Raw genomic sequence first — 25,768 nt, forward strand, 5'->3', positions numbered from 1 at the left:
TTTATTTATTTATTTATTATTTATAATTTTGTTTTTTTCCACAATTTTAAATTTGGTTATTATTTTCATTTTGGGAATTATGTTTAAAAATATTTGTCGCAATTTTTACAAAATTAGTTTTGAATAATAGAGAAACATCTCACAGAGAATTATATATCGTATGAAATATAAATAGTATGATGATATAAAAACTTGGTTTGTAAAAAGTATTTTTTCTCCACAATTTGAAGTTTGGTAATATTCCCAATATTTTGGAAATGTGTTTAAAATTATTTGCCTCGAGGAACTTGAAAAATGTCAAATAAAATTACTAACCAAACAGCTCTATCAGTTTCGAAAGCATTTTGCAAGTCTACGCTGCACTCCCCAAGGAAGACATCCTCTCCTTCTGGAAGTCTGTCCCAGAGATTAACCTCGATCGTTCGATCCATCAATTTCTCACCGGAGATTCCCGTAAAGTTCAAGGTTGCGTTCCAGATTGGATTGTGATCGGCTTCCGCAATGTCTGTTTTTAACGAGCTGTGGTCTCCACTGAGAGTGATCAAGTTACATTAGTTCTACATTTAGTTAAAAACTCTCAGTAAATTCACTCTTTAGTTTACGACTTTGCTTTAATGTATACCGTGTAAACCATGATTTTTTACTACATGAACATTTTCATTCAATACGAGGGAATTTTTCATTGAAATTCATTGAAAGAGGAAATTTTCATTATTAAATTAAACAAAGAAAAAGTAAATTAGTGTTTTAATACACTGTGAAAAAATTTTTTTTTTTAAATTGAAAAATAAGTAGCCAATCAAAAAAATATGTTTGAATTAAACATATTTTGTAATTGGATTAAAATTCATTTTTATTGAATCAAAATAATAATAATAATAATAATAATAATAATAATAATAATAATAATAATAATAATAATAATAATAATAATAATAATAATAATAATAATAATAATAATAATAATAATAATAATAATAATAATAATAATAATAATAATAATAATAATAATAATAATAATAATAATAATAATAATAATAATATAATAATAATAATAATAATAATAATATAATAATAATAATAATAATAATAATAATAATAATAATTAATAATAATGTTTAATTCAAAAATAATTTTTGGTTGACATAACAAAGACAATTATGTTTAATTCAAATAATATTTGAATCAAACAATATATTATATTGTTTTCTCAGTGTATTAATAATAAATAATTATTTAATATTTATAGAAAAATAATTGTGTCTTTTTAAATTACTCTCTAAATCTTAATTTAGTGAAAAGTCTACTCTAATTCAAGTTAGTCAAAATTTCCACTAATTGTTATTAACTTCTTACTGGAACTTTAGTAAAAAATACTACAAATTGAAGTACAAAAAAAACTACCAATTGAAGTAAATAAAAAACTACAAATTGAAGTGGTAAAATTTTACTAACAATTAGTAGAAATTTTTACTGACTTGAATTAGTGGACGACTTTTCACTAATTCAAATTTAGAAATCCCTGAAGTTAGCGTCGACGCTAAGCGACAAAATATTTATTTTACAAAATCGAAAAGTATAAATTATAAAATAATTTTTTCTATGGTTTCAGGTTAAAAAATTACTCTGGAATTATTTTTAATTCCCAAGGTGAATAAAGAGGTGAATTTAGTGACATTTTTGTCTCTAAAAACCGCAAATAATATTTTTCGTCGCTAATTTCAGGGAAAATAAATTTAGAGAGTAGAAAAAAATTCGTTAATTCGAACAGAAAATTTTATTTTCATTTATTTTTTCTAAAAATAAATGAAAATAAAATTTTCTGTTCAAATTAACGAATTTTTAGTATTCCTTTAAATTCATGATTATGATGATAATAATGAAGTCATGCAATTAGATTTATAAATTGATACAAAATATATCAATAATTACTATTGAACATTGAAGATGGAGGATGATGATGATGTTGGTCGGTGACAATCACGATGATGGTGATCAACTTCAATAAACGAACGAAATTGATTTTACATAACATTCAAGAGAGAGAATGTAACATTGAATGATGTAAATGAAGATGAGAGAGAGACAGACAGTGAGATTATTTTCAAATACATATTTTATAAGAAAGCTCACCAAGCTGGAACCAAGGATAATTTAGCATAAGCTTCAGGCATTGTTCCATGACCTGTGTCTTCTCTTGTACAAAGATTGTCTGCTGCCAAAACAGAAACCACCAGTTCTTTTCTTTCTCCCTCGTACCAAACGTGAATTTGTACTCGACCCCTCACCTCCCTCTCCTTCGCGATTTGTTCCTAAAAAAATTAATTGTCATTTTTCAAAATTCCAGTGACAGTGAAAAAGTACAATGAATCATTGTGAATGTGTGATTATGATTCTTTGCATACTTTTTCAACTGGAAATTATATTGATTGTCTATGTAGAGAGATTATAATCGATAAAAGGCACTGTTTGCAGTTTTTAAAAAAAAATTTCCTTTTCCTTGAATTTTTCTCTTTTAATAGTTTACATTTTATTTATAAATTTATATTTAGCTTCTATTCACTGTCTAAATTTGAATTAATAAAAAAGTTAACTTCATTATTATTGTGACTGACTTTTTGCTTTTACATTTTGTAAATTTTACTAAACGATAGTCATTTTTATTCATTTATTAGTAAAATTTACTAATTCAAACGTAAAAAGTACTAATAATTAACAATTTCTACTAATTTATTAGTAAAATTTACTAATTAGGGTTGCCACAAAAATTTAATTTTGTTTTTTACTGATTTCCAGACAAAATTCTGACTTTTTGTCTGACCCTAAAAATATTATGATTCGTTTTAAAAATTCGTTCTAAAAATTAAATTACTCAAAAAGTTTTAACTAAAATTCATTTTAAAGCCCATTTTTATTAAAAAATTCCATGAGAATTCAATTATTTAAATGCTAAAATAAATAGATAATTTATTGAATAATATATTATTTATAATATTTCTTAAAATTAAATTCTCATAAAGAATTTTATTGCATTTTAGAATAATTACATTTTTCGAGAAATTCGATTAAAATTGTATTAAGAATAATTGAAATTCTGCAATGAATTTTATTATTTATGAAAATTATATAATTCCTCAAAAAAATTTTATTATTTATGAAAATAATTTAATTATTGCGAAGAAATTTATAAAAAATTGGTAAATAATTGAATTCCTGTGAAAATAATTATTATTTTATGAAAAAAATTAAATGATTTGCGAAGAAATTTATAAAAAAAACTTGTAAATAATTGAATTTCTGTGATATTTTTATTATTTTATGAAAATAATTAAATGTTTGCGTAGAATTTTAACAAAATTTTTATTAAATAATTGAATTCTTTTGGAAAAATTTATTAAAATGGTAGATATTGAAAATCATTGAATTGAGGAAAATTTTTTTAAATAATTTAATTTCGAAGAAGGGTTTTATTATTTTTAAAGATAATTGAAATTTTAACAAGAATTTAAAAAAAATTTTTAACATAATTAAAATTCTGCGATGAGTTTTATTATTTACAAAAATAATTAAATTCCTAGAAAATTTTATTAAAATGTCTGAAAATAATTGAATTTCGGAGAAGAATTTTATTATTTAGAAAGACAATTGAAATTTCTACGAAAAAAAATTGGTAAATAATTGAATTCCTGAAAAATTTTTATTATTTATGAAAAACATTTTGCATAGAATTAAAAAAAATGTTTTTAAATAATTGAATTTTCTGGGAAATTTTTAATAAAACACTCAAAAAATATTTTATCTGGAACAACTGTAAATTTTATTATATAAGCGAAATTTTTAGTTGTTTCAGAGAATTTCTTTATTCTAGAGAAAATTTTTGCTGTTCCAGGTGAAATATTTTTTCCGTGAATTAAAAAAAATTTTTAATTATTGATTTAAGAATAAATTTTGAAAATAATTAAAATTTTGACAAGAATTTTGTTAAAATTTCTGAAAATAATTGAATTTTGGAGAAGAATTTTATTATTTAGAAAGATAATTGAAATTTTGACGAAAAAAAAATTGGTAAATAATTGAATTTCTGTGAAATTTTTAATATAGTTATGAAAATAATTAAATGTTTGTGTACAATTTTTTTTAAATAATTGAATTCTTTGGGAAAATTTTGTTCAAATAAAAAATATTAAAAATCATTGAAGAATTTTTGCAAATAATTGAAATTTTGTCAAGAATTTTATTAAAATTTCTGAAAATTAATTGAATTTTTAAGAAAATTTTTATTATTATTTATAAAAATAATTGAAATTTTGACGAGAATTTTTAAAAATATTTGAACATAATTGAATTTTTGTGAAGAAATTAAAAAATTTGTATATTATTCAGTTCCTGTGAAAATGTTAATTATTTAATATTTATGAAAATAAATAAATGTTTGCGTAGAATTTCATAACAAATTCTTTTTTAAATAATTGAATTCTTTTGGAAAATTATATAAAAATAAAAGATATTGAAAATCATTAACTCGAGGAAAATTTTTGAAAATAATTGAAATTTTGAGTTTTGACGAGAATTTTTAAAAAATTTTGAACATAATTGAACTTTTTCGAAGAATTTTATTATACTTTTGAAAATAATTGAATTACTGCATCATTTATAATTTCTCCAAAAGTCAATGTTATTATTGTTCTTAAGTGAAATTTTTTTACAATTCCATTATTTTTAATAATTAATTAAATATATATTAAAAAATTTTCCCAGTACTTTTAAAAATAATTCTTGACTTTTCCCAGAATTCCCTGACTAATGACTAATTTAAAAGCAAAAAGTATTATTAAATAGCAATTTCTACTAATTTATTAGTAAAGGTTAACTAATTCAAAAATAAAAAATACTAATAAATATCAATTTCTATTAATTTGTTGGTAAAATTTACTAATTCAAAAGCAAGAAGTCATTCACTAAAATGCAAATTAGTAAACATTTTTACCAATTCTAATTTAGAGGGTAGAAGTTTACATTTAGCTTTTATTTAAAAGTTTACATTCAGTTTTTATATTTAAAACTTTCTATTTAACTTTTAGTTAAGTTTAAAGTTTATTTTTTCTTCTTCTAAATTTACTGTTTTCTTTTGAAATTTATAGTAATTGAGTATTGAAGGCAGTATAATTATAAATTATTAAGTAAAGCATGTATACGAAATTTATTATCAGTGCCTTTTAATCGATTCCATAAATATCCATAAAAGAGATAATGTTAGAGAAGCAGGATGTAATACATGCAAAGCAGTCAAGAGAAAAGTTGACACTTTGCTCGCCTACGAACTCGGGAAACTATTTTTGCAAAATAATATTCGCAAAAGCATATATGTGACAGGAAAAAGAGTCGTCTAATCATAGCAAGTCTCATAGGGGACGAATTTTTTTTAAGCTTTTGCCTCAAGTTTTCCATATTTTCTTCAATATTATAAATTAGATAAAATGATAAAAATGATTAAATTATTCTAATTATTAAATATTGAAAAATTGAAAAATTGAAAAATTGAAAAATTACCAAAAAATGTAAATAAATTCAACTCGTTTTCCCGTTCTTTTTTTTTGTACAGCAGCATGTACCTATATAAACTTTCTACTTATAGAATCAACGACTACTCAATTATTTTCATTTATTTTACAAACGTACAGGTTTTTTTTTTATTTTCTTTGACTTTGACACTGTTTTTTAAAAGTCTTTAATTCTCGCTTTTTCTTTCGCTTTTTCTCTCTTCTTTTTTCTACTAAAAAAAAAATAAAAAAAAATCAATTTCTTGAAATTCTTTCATAATTTTCATTCTTCTATTATATAGTAATCGATTAAATAATAGTCTTTATTTGAATGTTAGCACAAAACGCGTTCTTACACGTGTGGTTAGTATTTTATGTAAATATTGGCCTTGATCCGGTTCAATAAAGGACTTGAGGGCAATTCTTACTAAATTACTTTACAGATAATGCTTCTCAAGAATATATTATACTCTAATAGTAATGAAATCTATGTCTTGAAGCTTTTATACACGTAAATTTAGTATTTTCAAATATACATATAGTTTATCTATAAAGGCTAAAATGTTATAATACATATGTCTATGTAAACTATAATGCATATGTATATTTACATAGAAGCTAGAATACATATTTCTAATATGAAAATATCTTATACAGAATTTTAAAAAAATAATTTTTTTTTAAAATAACATTCCGAATTAATTAATTTTTTTTGGTGTCAAACATTATACAGGGAAAAAAAATTTGCTAGAAATAAATTTTGTTGAAATTTTTAGAATTTTGAAATTTCGCTGCATTAGCGAAATCTTTAGTTGTTTCTATTAAAAAAAGTTTCGTTATTCTGGAAAAAAATATCGCTGTTTTGGAATATTTCTTTAGGTGAAGATTTTTTTCCATGTATTTTGACTCTAAAAGTTTTACATCGACGGGAAGATATTCTAAATTTTTAAATTTAAACTCCGCTGTGATTTGAGAATTTGTTTTTTTATCTTTACTCTCAGAATGTGCAATATTTTGAAAGTACACCCAGAAAAAAGAGATATATTTGTCTCAGAGTCAACTGGACTTTTTATTTGTTTCAAATTAACTTTATTTTGTTCAAATAAACTGTTTTTTTCAAATCAACTTTTTTTTCAAATCAACTTTTTTTCAAATAAAACTTTATTTGGTTCAAATAAAAATTTTTATTCAACTCAAAGAAAATGTTTATTTAAAAGAAATAAATAACCTAATTGGCTCTGAGAGAAGTATACTTTTATTTGGCTCAAATATATTATATTTGGTTAAAATATAATTTTTCTTTGGTTTATATAATTTTTTTTATAAAACTAAAAAAAAATTTACTTGGTTCAAATAAACAATTATTTGTCTATTATCAAATAAATATTTATTTATACGAAATAGTTATTTTTATTTGTGTTAATAAAATAAATTTTGCTTTAAATACCGAAACTATTGATTATTATAGAAATAAATATTTATTTTCATCGAATAATTTTCATTCATTGTGAATTAAATTATATTTGCTTAAAATTCTGCGAAATTATTGCTTCAAATAATTTTCGATATGAATTTATTTGATTTAAATAAACATTGATTCAAGTAAATATCTATTTAACAATAGACAAGTAGGGGAACATAGTCTAGGTCGGCCACCTTTTTGACTTTTGTTTATAACTTTTTTTTAAAAATGAATTTGGACAATTGAAGTATATGGTTGGAAAGTCCTGTTTAATAGGAACATTTTTTCTGTACAAAGTAAATTGACAGGTTTAAAAATGAAAAAGTTATAAAGATTTAAAAAAAAAAAAATTTGTAGTCCAGGTTAGCCATTACAGTCAAGGTCGGCCATGTTTAAAATTCAAAGGGCATTAATCGTTAAAAAATAAAATAACATGTTTGGAGTTACGGAAAATTGATTCTTTATTGTTTACAGTTTGTAACTTAATGAAATAACAAAATAATAACAATAAACAATATAAAAAAATAAATATAAATAAAAAAAAGTTTTGCACTAAAATATTAATAAAATTAAATAAAAATATTAATAAGATGATCAATTATATTATGAGTTATACAGAATTGCAGTTTTTGCAAATGAAGTAGCTCGTCCTCAACTTTGCGCATTTTAAACACATAGTGGCCGACCTTGACAGTAAGTAACATTACCGAATTGTTGTAAACAAAAAGAAATACGTTTCGGGATTCGATTTTTTACTTTGTTTTCCTTTCAACCATGAGTCCCACAAATTTTCTGCATACTTGCCTTGACGATTCAATTTGTTTTTTATCTTTTATTAATGGTTTTTCACATTATGCACAAAACTTTTTTTGAGCTTTTTTTGTACCGACGTCACAGAAAACACAATTTTCGATTTTCCGAAAATGTAATTGAACAAAAAGTTAGGTTTCACTAAGACAAGCTTCGACAAAAATGCGCGTAGGTGGCGCTAGTGAACTTGACAAAAAAACGCGAGTGGCCTACCTAGACAGTAGGCCAACCTTGACTACATTCCCCTATTTTATTTGAATCAAATATTATTTTTTTTTAGTATTTTTTTCAGTACAAAAAAAATTCACAAATTTTCCTCTTTCTTTTTATTGCAACTAAAAATTATAGATTGACAAAAATTATAGATTTATAAAATCTTAATTTTAATATTTTTTTTCTTATAAGAACAGTATTTTCTTCAATCAGTGAATTCTTAAATTTAGAACATCTTTTTACCGTTTTAGTCTACATATTCTTTTAAAAATTGCATGCACTTCAAAATACTTGTAAAATGTTATATACAACATAATGAGTTTTAATTTAAATTGATTATAATTTTTAAAATCTGAATTATATACATTTCAGGTAATTTTGTACGCTGAAAGAAATATTATTAATTTTGGAATTAATCTTGTTTCTTTTGTACAATATTATCTTTTAGGAAATGCAAGTCATGCCGAATTTTGATAATTCTAAAGAAATAGAACAATTTATGGTTTATATGTACAATGCGCAATTTTTTAATATATTGGAATCTGAATTAAAAACATATTCATAATAATTGTATATCATTTTTTTATAGGCCTTTATTTTTTATAAAAATTTTCGTGATTATACAATTTTTTATATCTAAATAAAATAACAGTAAATTTTATGTTGATGTGATTTTTATTCTCTAAATTTTTCTTTTGAAGAAAAATCTATTTGTTTCAAACAACTGATTTCTATTCTATTATCAAATAAATGTTTACTAATAAATATTTACTAATAAATATTTATTATTAAATAAATAGTATTTAAAACAATTTCAATATTTGCATATCAATAATTTTAGTATTTGTACTAAATACCTTTAGTTGACTTAAATAAAAATTAATTGATTCAAGTAAATGCGCAACGATTAAAAAAAAGAAAAATATTTTTCTTAACGAAAACAATAAATTTTTTGTACAAAAGTATAATATAAAATTTTAAATAACAAAATCAATTTTTCTTCTAAATCCTTGTTCTTGGTAAAATATATTGAAAGAAAAATTTAGAGAATGAAATTTTTTTAGAAATAACATTTATTGTTATTTATTTGGCCTTAAACTTCTTAAAAAATATTTACAAAATAATTATATGTTGTTACAATTATTCAGTATTTGTGACTTCTCAAATTTTTTTAACTAAACGAATAGATGTAGTTGAGGTCCACAATATTAATCAACAAAAAATTTTTTTAATGCAGTTGAATATTATTTATAAATAAGAAGTTTTTTTTTATTCAAACAAAGGAAGTTTTTTGATTCAAAAAACAATTTATTTTTTTCAAAGAAATTTTCCTTTTTAAATCAAGGAATTATTTCTTTCAAAACAAGTTTTCTTTTATTCAAAAAAAATTTTTTTTTTTATTAAAAAAATAATTTATTTGTTTCAAGGAAATTTTGCTTGATTCAACAAAAATTTATTTGATTCAAAAGAAGTTTTTTTTATTCAAAAAAAGTTTTTTGATTCAAAAAACAATTTATTTGTTTGAAGGAAATTTTTCTTGATTCAAAAAAAATTTATTTGATTCAAAAGAAGTTTTTTGATTCAGTAACAATTTATTTCTTTCAAGGAAATTTTTCTTTTTAAATTAAGGAATTATTTCCTTCAAAACAAGTTTTTTTTATTCAAAAGAAATTTTTTTTATTCAAAAAACAATTTTTTTGTTTCAACTAAAAAATTATCTCTTGACCCTATGTCAATGATTAAATTTTCATGTCTCTAAAGTTGTTCAAGATATTTTTATTACTTCTCTTAATTTAAAACTTATTTATTAAAAATAGTGTTTTATAATTAAATTAATTTTTAGCTAAACAAATGTTCAATTAGAATATTTTTCATTTCAGTCCAATATTTTCAAAAATATTAGAGCTTCGAAAAATATTTTATTTATTTGAATACGTTTGAAAATTTAGGAAAATTAAAATTTCTTTTATCTAAAGAATAAATCTCTTGGATTGAAAGAAATTTTTTCTAATTAAAGGAAAGTTGTTTAAATAGAAGAAATTTTGTTTGAATTCTCTTTTTTTTAAAGGAAATTTATTTTGAATGATATTTTTTCATTCAGAATAAATTTTTCAGTTTATTCATTGAAAAAAAAGTTTATTTCATGCAAATACTGAAATTATTGTTTCAAATGCAATTTAAATAAAAATTAACTTAAATTAATTTAAATAAAATTTAACTGATTCGAGTAAATATTTATTTGATAATAGACAAATAATCAGTAATAAATAATAATTTATTTGAATCAAATAAATTTTTTTCAGTGGGAAAAACTGATTTTTTTAAATTAACAAAAACTTTTTTCTGGATGTTCAGTGTCAACTTTATAAATAATTTTTATAGAATATTTCCGTCGATCGAAATTGTGGACATCAACTTAATAAGAATAACTTAATAAGAATTGAAGAATCAATAAAAAAAAGTGTAAAATGATTAGAAACCGCTTTTTTGAAAGTTGCCTTTACTTAAATATTTCTTTCCATCATCTGCAGAGTAATTTTCGAAAGCGGCATTCTGATATTGTTAAATAGATATATTGTAATTTTTAATATATTTTTACTTAAGGGAAAACATGATACGACATTTTTTTTATATACCTCCAAGACCAAGAAATACTACAGCAAGCATAAATTCTAACCAAGAGGTCGGGTCAAGGCTTCTTCTTCTTAGCATGTTACTTATTAAATATTCCCTGGTATCTTTTGCTTTATCAGATTATATTTAATAAAAAACTTGAATGCACTTTACATTCTTCTTCTTCTCCTTCTTCTCCTCCTCCTTCTCTTTTTTTCTGTAATAATTCAACAGAAACCCATTATAAAAACAATGAAAGAGTTTTTCATCTCTTATATGGATTCTTCTTCATAGATCCTTCATGTGCTCAAACATTCTTCTTTCCTCCAAGGTTTTCCTATTGTTAGAACTTGGCAGAGTTGAAAGTTGCGTTTATTCAAGTGAAAACTTGTATGCAGTGTGCAGTGAAAGTGTACACTTTAAATTTGCAATCTGGGTCGAAAAAAAGGGACAGAATTCATTTTTTTTTCCTTTCCTTATTCATATTCTTGAATGTAATAAAGAGTCATTGAATTGAAGATAATTCATTATTTAGAGAATGTAAAATACATTTTTTACCTTGAAATTTTTTTTCGCGCGTCTAATATTAAGTACTATATACGTATAGTGTAAAAAAGCGATGCTCTCTTTTTAGAGTAATATTTTTTCTTCTCTCTCCGGCTTCCGTTACAAAAGATACGAGGGCTACATACCGTCTCGAGACCAAACGCCTCTAAATCTTCACTCAACACGCGACCCGAGACTTTTATGCGATTGCACGAGAGCTGTTAAAAAACATTATTTATAAATGTTATCATGATTATTTTAGAAATGCCAACTATTATATACGTTTGTCCACTTTTGATAATGTATACCTACTTTTTAAATTATTTTATTTTTCATTTCTAATATTTCTGCGTATTTTTAGATTTAAATATTTTTATTTCGATATTTTCATTTCTATATTTTTATTTCCATATTTTCATTACTATATTTTTATTTAAGTATTTTTATTTCTATATTTTTATTTAAATATTTTTATTCCTATATTTTCATTTCTATAATTTTATTTCAAAATTTTGAATTTCGTTCAAATTCAGAGATTTTCTGATAAACGATAATGATGTACGTGAAAATATATTTTGTCACGATAATCCCAATAAGTGTTTTCACATTACATAATCCCCTCTAGTTGTCCCTTTATTTCGATTGTTTATATTTAAAAAAAATATATATTTGTATCAGGGATCACAGATTGACAGCTTTTCATATATTTTTTCCCTTTTTTCAAAATTTTCACACTCCTTTCAACGATTTTGTAAATTTATGATCCTGAAGTTTTCGACTTTTATCAAATTAACAACAATATTTTTATTGTTATTAGAAATTATTATTAGAAAAAATTAGAAATGTTATTAGAAAAAATAAAAAATAGTTGTAGTTAATAATTGTTAATTTATTTTTACTAACAATCACTTCTTTCAATTTGATTTTTATTACTAAATATTGTTTTTTACATTTAAAAATGTTAACTGAGTAAATCTTTACTTAAAATTATGTTATGCCCTTCAAGTTTTAAAAGTTCAAAAAAACTAAAATATTTTTGACGCTTCGAATTTCATTGTAAAATAATAAAAAAAATTCTTCTCTCAATTTTATTTTTAATAAAAAATATTGTTTTCTATGTTCAAAAATTTAACTGATTACGAAGTATGTATATATTTAATTTTGCATTGTTTTATGCTATTAAAGTTTTAAAAGTTCAAATGAACAACACTATTTTTCATACTTCTAATTTCATTGCAAAATGATTTTTTATAAATTAAAAAAAATTAATTCTTAACAAAATAAGTGTTTCATTTATTTTATTTTTCATTTTATTAGATCAATTTCAAGAAAATATTAAAATAGAAAAAAAATTTCGTTCATTTGAATATTTAAAACTTTGAGAAAATATTTTTTATTTCAGTTTTGGTCATTTTCAAAAAATATTTAAACAACAAATGAATATTTTTTCAAAGTATTTTCAAGTTCAAAACTTACAGTAAGTGTAAGTTTGACAAATATTTTCAATTAATTAAATTATTTTAATTTAATTATTTTAATTTTTTTATTTTAATTTCATAAAATTTTAATTAATTTATATTTTGATAAATTTTTAGTTTTAAGATGTTAAAATTTCCATCGCTTAAAATCTGAATTGACTTTGAATTAAAATAGTAAAAATTTGCAATTTTTTAAATTCTATAATTCTATTTACTTTTAATGATCCATTAGTTTTAAACTTTCAAATGAAGAAAATTTTTTCGACAATATAAATAATTTTAAAAATTACTAACTTTTGTAAAAAGCAAAAAAAAGATTATACATAATCTTTAGAATTTTTTTAAATTCTTGCTGCTGTATTATTGCAATAAAATTTTAATTTGAAGAAAAAATTAATAAATTTTCTTTATTTGAACCTTGGGAAATTTAGGAATTTTAGGAAATAAAAAAATATTTTAAAATTAAGATTTAAATGTTATTTTAAACTTTCAAATGAACGAAAAAAACTTTTATGTTTAAATATTTTAGATACTAAATTACTGTACTAGATATAAAATATAATTTTAATTCACAATATTTACTTCGGTAACTGTTAATTTTTTTAATATTCAAAAAAATATTTTTTGATAAAATACAAAATTATTTGCGTTTATTTGAATGTTAAAAACTTTTAGAACATTAATTAAGCTCAAAGTACAGTTGACATGAATTTCAAATTATCCGAATTTTAAACAATACAAATTAAAAATTATAATTTCAATCAATTGTAAATTTAATTGTTTGATTAAAATTATTATTTTTAAATTTTCTTACATCATATGATTTTTATCAATAATTTAGTTCATCAGTTAATTTTTAATTCTAATTTCGATTTTAATTTTTAATTCTAATTTTGATTTCAATTTGTAATTCTAATTTCGGTTTTAATTTTAATTACAATTAATCCAAATTTTAATTGATTGGCATTTTAAACGATCGGTAATTCAATTCATTTCGCAACTTTCAGTTCTATCAATAAACTTTTATCTTTCTAATCTTCATTTAATAAAAAAATTGTTCCTGTAGATTTTCTATGTCAAAACAACAGAAACAATTTTTTATTTCATTTAAATTTGAATTTTGTTAAAAAATCATTTTTTTGTAATATAGAAAAATAATTGAATGAATGAATGAATTAATTAATTAATTTTAATTTTGTCTAATTTATTTTAATTTTTAATTAATTCTAGTAATTTTTGAAAATATTTAAATTGGGAAGAAATATTCGTTAATTTGAACGTTTCAAATTTTAGAAAAATAGAAAAAATCTTATCGTATGGTTTTCTTTTTTTTGTTATGTACCTATTTTTCGAAAATAATTTACCTTTTCACCTATTTTAAGGAGAAAAAATTCTGTGATCCCTATTATAAATATGGCTATAAATTTTATAACTTTAATTACAAATTATTTTTCCTTTTCGAGATTAGTTTTTCGTCTATTAATGTAGATTAAACCGTATATAAAAACACATTCAATTAATTAAAATATTCGTGTTTTTTTTAATTAGCATATTTTTATTTATTTATTATTTTATTTTTTTCTTATTTTTCTTTTTCTATTTTATTTATTTTCTATTCATCTATTATTTTTGTATATTTTGTTTATTTTACTATAATATTTATTATTTTTGTATATTTTGTTTATTTTACTATAATATAATTTCTTTAGTGGCGCTTGATCTCTTAATCACCGTCTCAATTGTCTTTTATAAAAAAAATAATAATGTCTCATTCAATTAGAACCTTGAGACGACCTCATAGACTTGAAAAAAAAACGAAATCGAAAATGCTATAGAGTATATACTATAAAAAATTCGTGCCAGTTGGGAGTGAGTACAGCGTGAGGGTACTAAATTTTTCTCAAGACAACTTACATTGTTTTTCTTTTCGTCAATCGTCTGCGTAATTTAGCTTTCTTTACGGGACACGGAGACATCTATGAAAGTGTGTGTGGGTGTGTATATTTTTTTTATGTGTAAAAATGAGAGAGAGAGAGAGAGAAAGGCAAAAATGTTTAGGAAGAGGTTTTTTTTTTATTTTTTTTTTTTTTGTGGGGGAAGGGAATGTTTAAAAAGTATTTGTGATAATATATTTCTAAACAAAATGTGTTAATAACATCTAGAAAAAGGAGTAAAGTTTATATAAAAGTTAACAGTTAGGATGAGAGTTATGATTCTGACGAGAAACAACACAAAAAAGATGGCATGAGTTAGCAGGATTAGTAATTAATTAAATCTGTTTTAATTTCTTATAATTTGCTGTAATTTCTAGAATTTCCTATAATTTTCTATAATTTTCTATAATTTTCTATAATTTTCTATAATTTTCTATAATTTTCATTATAGATACATTTTAATTTTATCCAAATATAGAAACGGAAAAAAAATTTCACTTGGTAATTATAAATTTCACTAGATTAGAGAAATTTTTTTTGTTTCGGATTAAGATTTTCGCTATTCTAGAGAAAGTTATTGCTATTCCAGGTGAAGTGTTCTTAATTTTTTTCATATGAATAAAATCTGAATAAAAAAATAGAAAAAAATTAAAGAAATAAATCGAAAAGAAATTTATGTATAAAATTTAATTGTAAAATACAAATGTCCTTTTTATCGAATTTCGTATTTATTAGAACATTTATTTTAATTGACATTAATTTATTATTGCATTGATAGATAGATAAATGTTAGTTTACAATTTGTTGCCTTTTTAGTTTTTTTGTTTATTTTTACAAACTTTTAATTCAAATTTATTTCATTAAGTAAAATTATTTCTCTATGCTAAAAGAGTATTTATGTTTTTTATTTTCTTTTACCCGGAAGTACTTAATTTCATTTGAAAACTGTCGACCCTGAGAAGTAAAACCACGTGTGCTATTTTTTCTTATTCGATATATTTCTATTTTTCAGAAAGCAAAAATTGTTTATTCCCATCATTTCTTTTTTAATTGTATAAACATCACTGTTTTTATTTTGGACAAAAAAAATAATTATTAAGGAAAAAAATTCGATATATTTCTATTTTTCAGAAAGCAAAAAATTTTTATTCTATTTTCTGTTTTAATTATGTAAATATCACTGTTTTTATTTGTTACAAAATTAAAGTTTAGAACTTTAGGATTATTTGAAATTAGAAAAAATTTAAATTATATAAATATTAAAATTAATACTAATTAAATTTTTTTTTTAAAACATTGCCTCTAAATTCAGGGATTTGTAACAATGGTTGGGTTTATTAAACAAATAATAGTGAAATTTTTAAAATTTTATTTAATGAATGAATCACATTCTAATAATTTTCATTTCTATATAGTTTATTTAATTTCGTTTAAATATAGATTTGCAATTTTATTCATCCTATTTTTTTTCTTGTATTTTTTTCTTTTTTTTTGACATTTTTTGCCACTTTTTTTGAGTACTTTCTAATTATAGGAAACAAACAATAGATGAATACACTTCCGATTATTATTATTATTATTGTTTTTCATTATTATGCGTGTAATTTTTTTAAGGCTAATTTTTTGTTTCTTAAAATAAAAATTACAATCTCTTCATAATTGTTATGAAATTTCGAGTGTTAAGTATAATAATGATGATGAAATTTTTTTTATTGTTCGAAATTTCATATAATTTTATTTTAGTTTTATTTATTTATTTTTTTTACATAATACGCATTTTTTAAACGTCGGAATTGGAACGTAACGCCTTACAAACAAATTAGTTCCAAAATTTTATTTTATTTCATTTTTCACGGGCAATACTCTTGATTACATAATTACTTTGATTATTAAATAATTTTTTTTATTTAATAATAATCAAAGTAAGGACACTGAAAAAATTTTTTTTTATTCTGTTATCAACTAAATATTCATTTGGATCAAGTAATTATTATTTGAGTTAATTATTATTTTGAGTCAATTGTATTTTCTTCAATTTCCGAAATTACTGGTTCGAATATAATTTATTTAATACAAGTCAATACTTTTTTGATTCAAGTAAATATTTTTTTGAAGAAAGTGAATATTTATTTTAAGCATGTAAATATTTTTTTATTCAAGTTAATATTTTTTTATTCAAATAAATATATTTTTATTCAAATAAATATTTTTTCGAAGCAAGTAAATATTTATTTGATGCAAGTAAACATTTATTTGATAATAGTTTTAGTTAATAACAAAAAAATATTTATTTGATACAAATAAATAATTTTTTTCAGCGTGTATAAGAAATACATCAAGAAGTATTTAAATGAAAAAAATACATATCTAGAGAAAATAATAAAAAGAAAATTTCAAATCAAATAAATTTTTATACTGACAGGTAACTTACAACTATTAATTAAGAATTTTCAGTATATATATATATTTTTTAGTATTATTAAACTATTTTAGAAAAAAAAAATTTTTATATATATAATTTACAATTTGTTTGTGCACATATATATATTTGCAGAAATAAGGACAATGGAATATAAAAATGAAACTACATTGTTTTGGAATAATCATGCTTTTCATTGATGATTGAATAAATTTTTTTTTTTTTTTTTTGATTTTTTATGAGTCGAGTAGAAAAAAAATTAAATAGAAACACGACTCGCCCCAACTGACACTTGCGTACTGATTATAATAAAGGAAAATAAAGACTGTTAACGCCCGCATTTCCTCTTGATAACACGCTAAGAGAAACTTTTAGTCTTTTTCTTCCTAATTTATATTTCTTCCTTTATATTTTTTTATAATAACAAGGATGCTCAAAACAGCTATATATAAATGTATAGCACATTTTTTTTTAGATAATAACGACAATAGCTTTTTTTAACAGCAGATACTAAACTGTTTTAATATAAAAAAACACGTTTCTAAAGTTAATACTGTAGTTTACTATTATGTATCTAGTATTTATATTCAACTTGATAATCTACAAAGGAAAATTATCTAAATATTTATAATTATTTATAATTATTTATAAATTTAATAAAACTTAACAATCTATATAAATTGTAATTAATATACTATATAAATAGTCGATGATAAAAAATATATAATTTAAGAGCTTCCATTTGAGTTTTGATTTTTTTTTAAGTCGTAGAAAAGACTTTACCTTTAAAATTTACAGTAATATTCAAAGTTTTCCAATTAAAATTTGGAGCAACTTCTATGGTCCACAAGTTGAACTAATTCTACGAATATATTCTAAAGACACTGACTCTACAACTTTTTTTTTTATTTATATATATATTTATATATATATATATATATTCATTATGATAATTATACAATAATAATTATATAATAAATATATATTAAATATAAATATTTTTTCTCAAGTGGGTCGCCCCTTCTCTCAACTTTTGATCCAAAAATTAAATTAAAAAAAAATAATAATATTCTTAAATTATGTGTAAAAATTTATATTCTTTTTTTAAAATAAATTTTTATAAATCAATTGAATAAGTAATTAATTTTTTTTAATAAACATTTTTATCATATTTTTATTACCGTGTCCTCATAAATAATATATTTTAATTCCAGACCTCGGTTTATTATGACTTTTTTTTTGACTATTTTCGACTATTTTCAAATAATGCAACTTTTATCGACTTATATTAAAAAATTGCGACTATTTACACTTTTTTCAAAATTTTGTGACAAAATACCATATTTTTAGTATAAACTGCAAACTTTTTTTTATTTTTATAGTGTGAAAAGCATAACTATAGACAAATCTTTGAAAATTTATTTTCATTTATTTATTGAATAATTTTTCTAATTAAATTTTTGAAATATACAATTAAAAAAATTTTGAATAATTGAAATTTTGTAAAATTTAATTGAAAGTAGATCATCTTTTCAAGTATTTTATTACAATTTTTGAAAATTAACTTTTAAAGAATTTTAATTGAAAATTTTTGAAATAATTGAATTCTCGAAAATTTTAATGAATAAAATCTTCGAGTGTAAATTCAATAAAAATAAAAATTAGGTTCTAAAATTAATATTAAAATAATTTTGAAAATAGGAATTCTCTGAATTATTTTTTTTTTAATTTTGTAAAATAGATTTATGTATTTGAAATATTTTCGATATTCAATATTTTCAATATTTTAAATATTTTCGAAAATTCAAATACATACACAAAGTAATAACATTAAAATTTTTTAGAATTATTTTTGACTATTTTAGAGAAAATAATCATATTCAAAATTTTGAATTAAAATTCTTCAAAAAATTTTTCTTTAAATTATACAAAAGTTTTTCACTTATTTTCAAAAAATTACATTACAATGTTTATAGAAAAACTAATTTTTAGAATTGTTTTCTCATAATTTTTTAACATTCAATTACCTTCGAACAAAGTAAATTAAAATTTTTAAAAATTTACTATTTTAGAATTTTAAATTTTAGAAATTATTTATAATTAAAAAATTTTTTAAAAACTTTGATTATTTTTCTATATTTTTTAAAAACTCAATTATTTTTCAAAGATTTTATCAAATTTTAATTATTTTTCGAAGCTTTTACTAAATTTCAATTATTTTCTAAAATATTTTACCAAATTTCAATTCTTTGGACATTTTTTACTTGTATTTCATTTATTTTTAATTGTAAAACTATTGTAGTCTTTTAAAAATTATTTAGAAATATATTGATAAATAGTTAATTTTACGAATTTCTTTATTAAAATTTTTGAAAATATTCTACCTTAATATCTTTCAAAAGAAAAATCGACGGTTTCAATTATTATGAAAAATCGAATTTTTGGATATTTTAAATAATTGAATTCTCGAAGAACTTTCGGAAAATTATTAAAAATTAATATTGATAATTGATTTAGAAATGAAGTTTAGTTAAAAATTGTAGAAAATAATTGAATTTTTGAAAGGGTTATAGTTTTAATTTTGAAAAATTATTAAATTTCAGAAGTTAAAATTTTTTTATTTTTATTTCTTGTAAAAAAAGAAATAAAAAGGATTTAAATATTTATTTAGAAAAATTGAAAAATTATACAAGTTTTGATTAATTCAATTTAGAAATCAGTGAAGAATCAGGGAAATAGGAAATAAAATTTTTATGACAATACTAAATTAAATAATCAACTTTTTTTTCTATTTTTAATCTATTTATTTTTGTTCGTTAAAATCGATCCGAGGCCTGTAATTCTTATGCTAATAAAATTTACAGTTCTTTTAAATGTCTTTGAATTAAATGTTTAAAAAACAACTTAGACTATAAAATATTATTTTTTTTTCAATTTTAACCAAGAAATAAAATTTGAAACAGTGTTTTCCGTCATTTAATTTCTCGTATTTTGTTTCGAAGTTAATTTTTTAAAAAAAGCCATACGTTATTAAAAAGTTGACATTTTGACATATAATTTGAAGGATTTAATTTTTTTCAATTAAATTTAATTTTTGGATGAAATTTAAAATAGAGAAAATGGGAGATCCACTTGAGAAATTTATATTTGCTGAAGCTCACCATCTTTAATGAAATTTACATGTATATAATTTTAGTAACATTTAATTAGAAAGGAAGACTATCTAAAAGTTTACACTCGCTAAAAAGGAGGAAATACTCAGGTAAATACAGGTCTTTTTGAATGACAATTTTCAGTTAGAATTAGAAGAGTCAAATTAGAACATAACGATCAACTTTTAAACTTTTTTCGTAGTCTATCAGAACAATTATTTTTTTTTTTTGGGTTTTTGTCGCATAAATTTCAATATAAATCTGAATCTTTTTTTTTTTGTATAATTATTTCTTTTTTCTTTCAAAAATTGTAGAATTAATTTTCAAAGCTCATAATATAGTAGTTGGGATAGATAAAAACCGCGCAATTTTCTGTTCTTTATTCCATATATATTTGTATATATAAAGAAAAGAGACAGATTTTTTGTAGTCCACGTGTCTTTAAAATGAGGTCTGTGAAGCTGGCTGAACCACTTTCATAAAAATGAATTTAAATTATACCATTAATTAGTGCTCAATTAGTGCTATTTTTGTACCATATTGCCGAATTTAGTGCTCAATGTTTATTTAAAAAAAACAATGGTTCTGCTGAGTGAACGTTCCGCTGGCCAGACCATAACGAAAAACGCTTTAAAAACGCCAACAGAATATTTATAAATAGCCTATTATTTAGTGCTCAATTAGTGCTCAAAGATTAACAAAATAAAAATTTTTTTTATTAATTATTTATTTAAAAAAAAAAAATTTTTTTGAATGAGTGAGTAATCCGTTAGCCAGACCATAACGAAAAACGCAATAAAAACACCAACAAAATATTTATCGATAGCCTATTATTTAGTGCTCAATTAGTGCTCAAAGATTAACAAAATAAAAAATTTTTTAATTAATTATTTATTTAAAAAAAAAATTTTTTCGATTGAGTGACTAATCCGCCAACCGCACCATTACGACAGACACGTCAAAAATCACAACAAAATATTTATCAATACTCTAAAATTTAGTGCTCAATTAGTGCTTAAATATTAACACAATAAAAAATTGTTTATTAATTATTTATTTATAAAAAACATTTCTTCGAAGGAGTGAACACGTTAAAAATGTTTTAAATTCGTTTTATAATTCGTTTTCTTAGCCTATAATTTAGTGCTCAAATAGTGTTCGCAGATTAACAAAATAAAAAATTTTTTTTATTAATTATTTATTTAAAAGAAAAACTTATTCAAATGAGTGAGCGAACCGCTATCCGCACCATTACGAAAAACACATTAAAAACGCCAACAAAATAGTTATCAATAGCATATTATTTAGTGCTCAATTAGTGCTCAAAGATTAACAGAATTCAAAATTTGTTTGTTAATTATTTATTTAAAAAACTAACTTATTGGTCTAACTGAGCTATCCGCTGGCCGGACCATAACGAAAAACACGCTAAAAACGCCAACAGAATATTTACAATTAGCCTATTATTTAGTGCTCAATTAGTGCTGAAAGATGAACAGAATTCAAAATTTGTTTGTTAATTATTTATTTAAAAAACTAACTTATTGGTCTAACTGAGCTATCCGCTGGCCGGACCATAACGAAAAACACGCTAAAAACGCCAACAGAATATTTACAATTAGCCTATTATTTAGTGCTCAATTAGTGCTCAAAGATGAACACAATTAAAAATTTGTTTATTAATTATTTATTTAAAAAACTAACTTATTGGTCTAACTGAGCGATCCGCTGGCCGGACCATAACGAAAAACACGTTAAAAACGCCAACAGAATATTTACAATTAGCCTATTATTTAGTGCTCAATTAGTGCTCAAAGATTAACACAATTCAAAATTTGTTTATTAATTATTTATTTATAAAAAACATTTCTTCAATAGTTCTAGAGTTCCTGATAGTTTTTAGAAATAGTTCCGGCGATTAAATAGTAAAAAATAAGTTTTTTCATAATAGGGGGCCAACTTCACGCAGTCCCCCACTATTGAAAAAGTGGATTTATAATTAGAGTTTTGAGTTGTTTTAATAGAGTTCTAGAGTTCCCTACATTTTATTCGAATAGTTCTGATAATCCGAAGTCATAAAAAAATAATTGAAAACACGAGAATTTTTCAAAAAATCTAAAATGTTACGTTACAAAAGTTCAAATTAGAGTTCCGTTAGCCCCCCATCTAGATCAATAAAAAACTCTTATAACAATTTTTTCAAAACCTAAAAACTACAAAACTACAAGACTTTTATGTTTTAAAAGAAATTTTTTTTTTCAATTGAAAGTTCTATGAGTTCTAATCAGATTTCTGTGAGCCCCCAATACTGTTCGATAAAATAACTATAATAGGTAACAATTTTCTTAAGACCCAAAAACTACTGAATTACAAGAGTTCTAATCAGAGTTTTGTGAACCCCCAATAGTGTTTGATAAAAAACCCTAATAAGAATTTTTTCAAAACCTAAAAACTACTGAACTACAAAACATTGAAGATTCAAAAAAATTTGTTTTTTTAAAATTAAGAGTTCTTGTAGTTCTGATCAGAGTTCTGTGAGCCACCCATGGAGTTCGAGAAAAAACCCTAATAACAATTTTCTCAAAACCCAAAAACTACTGAATTACAAGACTTTAAGGTTTGAAATTAATTTGTTTTTGAATAATTGAATAAGTTCAAACACTCAGTCATGTAAAGTTGGCACTACTTTTTAAAACAATCAAAATTTTAACAAGAGTTCTGGGCACTTTAGCAATAGTTCTCGAGTTCTATAACGATTATTATTTAAATAGTTCTGATGATTAACAAAAAAAAGCGACAATGAAAAAACTTGGTGTTATCTTTGCATTGAACTATTATTTATGCAAAAAAGAGTTTTGTCCTCATATTCTGAAAGAGAATAAAGAGTTCTACAGTTCTCTACCAAAAGAACAAGAGTTCTGCAAAATTTCGAAAGTTATTAACAAATTAACCCCTTGGCTGTCAACGAGATTTCCACTGTTCGGGCCAAAAGTGTGTTGAAAAAATTTTTCTCCAACACTTGCTCTGAAAGGAGTAAATCATGAATTTATTATTTTTTCTTGTTCTTTGACCGAGCTTTATTTTGTATCTAACTTCTTCCCCACTCAAAACATTCGTCTTTTATTATATTAAACATAAGAACATTTTTAATTAAAATTATACGAAACTCACGAAGAAACCTTTCCTCGCAAGGCGTTGGAGAAAACGTAGTGCACAACTCGTGGTGAAAGAATGATTTTTCTCGAGTGATTGCTGCTCTCGCTACGCTCGAGCCGCAAACTTCACTCTCGAAAAATCACACTTTCGCCACTAGTTGTACAATGTACTATTAATGGATTTTTATGAAACTTGGTACCTTAAGGTTTCTAGGGTCGCTGATTATAATATATAATAATATATTATATAATATTATCTCTCTATATTACAAAAAGATATCGCCGCCGCTGTTTCAAGATTTTTTGACCTACAGGTCAAGAGTTGACCTGTAGTTTTCCCCTCAAAATTTAGGTCAATTTTGAGGGCAGTTTTGACCTAGACGTCAAAATTTGACAAAGAATTCCCGCTACCCTCAAAATTTAGGTCAAGTTTGAGGGCAGTTTTGACCTAGACGTCAAAATTTGTCAAACAATTTCCGCGCGCAGACTTAATGATGAGGTGAAGTTTGCCATCTGACCTAACAATGTAAGGTAATTTTATTTTAAAATTGTGTTTGCTCTTACACCTATCATTTTGACCTAATTTTGACGTTTCATTTTTTACTCTCTCATTTTTACGTCATCATCTATGTGTAATTTGACTTTTATTTAACTACAACTTAAGGGGTCTACCCACTTTAGACGCGCTAAAAAAAAGGCTATTTTCATTAATTTTTTTAATAGGTTTGTATTATAAATATTTTCATGTGAGGTATTACACATCTTAAATACACTTTCAAAGTGCAAAAAAAAAATATTTTGATTTTTTTCAATTTGTTTTTTTATTTAAACGCGTTTTTCTCAAAACAATGTTTTTCGACCGCCCGTGTAGAAAAATTTCGGGGCAGTCTGGAGTCCAGAGATTGATCCAACTAGACGCATCTGGACGGTCTAATCTGGACGGTCTAACTGTGTGCTATATGGGATTTTTCTGGACGGTCTAATTTAGACTGTCTAACTGTATGCTATATGGGACTTCATTGGCATCACTAGAATTCAAAATTTTTAAAGTACAAATCAAAGTACAATCAATACTTTAGTGCCCGATTTGTCGGTCTTCTTTGAATTTATACATGGATTGTCACTTCAAAATTCCATGGAATAATTTAGTATCTAAAGAATCGTTCAAAAATAAATATTGTAGGTTTATATGAATTATTATAAATAAAATTTTCAATGAGTTTAATTAAAAATTCTAAAGATCTTAGATTTTTGAAAAATGCCTAATAATTCAAATTCTCCTGAAATTAGATAAATTTTTTAACATATTGTATTTGATTAATTATTAAAAATAATTTATCTGTAGAAGAATTTTAGTTAAAAACACTATAAACAATTGAGTGTTGGAGAAGTTACAGATTATTGTAGAAATTTAATTATTTTCAAAAGTAACAAAATTTTACACAGAAATTCAATTATGTTCAAAAATTTGTTTAAATTCTCATCAAAATTTCAATTATCTTTATAAATAATAAAATCGTTCTCTGAAATTCAATTATTTTCCAAATTTTTAACAAGATTCTTGGCAAAATAAAATGTAAGCAAAAATTTAATTACTTTCATAAATAAAAAACCTTTCACAAAAATTCAATAAGGATTTACAAATTTTTTATAAGTTTCTTCTCAATAATTCAATTATTTTTATAAATAATAAAATTCTCAAAATTTTTTATTATTCAAAATTTCTTAGTTAATCTCAGAATTTCTTAATTATTTTTAATACAATTTTAATCGAATTCTTCGAAAAGTGTATAATTATACTTAAGAATTCTATTGAAATTCGCCATAAGAATTCAATTATTTAAAAAATTTTTGATAAAACTGAAAGTAATTCATTAAAAAATGGTTAATGATTATAATTGTAGTAAGAATTATTTATTTAAATATTCATATATAATATGAATACTGGTTAATCTGACATCAGTATGATAATTTTTGGTAAAATCAAATGTCGTTAAATACCCTGACATTAGCTGATGAATTTAATTTTTATAGTTTATTAAAATTTTTATATATTTTTTTACTTTTATTTTTTTATACAGGGGAGGATGGGGCAAGGATAGTAAGTTTTTGCTTATGCTCAAAAATCGAGTAATTCATGGTATATTCGCATTTTAACACCAAAAGATGATAGTAAAAATTGGAAGTCAATCTGTCACCATTTGCGAAGTTAGGAGTTTATTTTTGAAAATAGTCTATTTTGCTAAAATGTCAACGTTATGTTTATCATATTGTTTTCTATATTAGAGTTTCAGAATATTTATTTACGTAAGTGTTTTTCAGAGTGGAATTTCCTGCTGAACACGAATATCGTATTTATTTTCAAATTAATTCACGTCGTTCCTTAAAATTTAGAAAAAACTGAAATATGGGCTCAAGGGGCAAGGATACACGGAGAAAAAGGAAT

The 25,768-nt window shown here is 22.2% G+C and overlaps 1 protein-coding gene across 8 annotated transcripts in view; it reads right to left on the minus strand.

Moving 5' to 3' along the window:
• LOC122511654 (regulating synaptic membrane exocytosis protein 2) overlaps positions 1–25,768 on the minus strand; it is a 192,339-nt gene that overhangs the window by 27,400 nt on the left and 139,171 nt on the right. For all 8 annotated transcript variants that reach the window (XR_006302543.1, XR_006302545.1, XR_006302544.1 and 5 more), the window contains exons 15-16: positions 2,134–2,312; positions 316–531 (exon numbers count right to left, since the gene is read on the minus strand). Coding sequence is in view for 4 of the 8 variants with exons in the window: in XM_043627047.1 (XP_043482982.1) it covers positions 316–531; positions 2,134–2,312 (395 nt within the window). In the remaining 4 variants the exon portion in view is untranslated. The remainder of the gene's footprint in view (positions 1–315; positions 532–2,133; positions 2,313–25,768) is intronic.

The sequence above is a fragment of the Leptopilina heterotoma genome, unplaced genomic scaffold (genome assembly GCF_015476425.1).
Source record: "Leptopilina heterotoma isolate Lh14 unplaced genomic scaffold, ASM1547642v1 Lhet_89, whole genome shotgun sequence".
Lineage (NCBI taxonomy): Eukaryota > Metazoa > Arthropoda > Insecta > Hymenoptera > Figitidae > Leptopilina > Leptopilina heterotoma.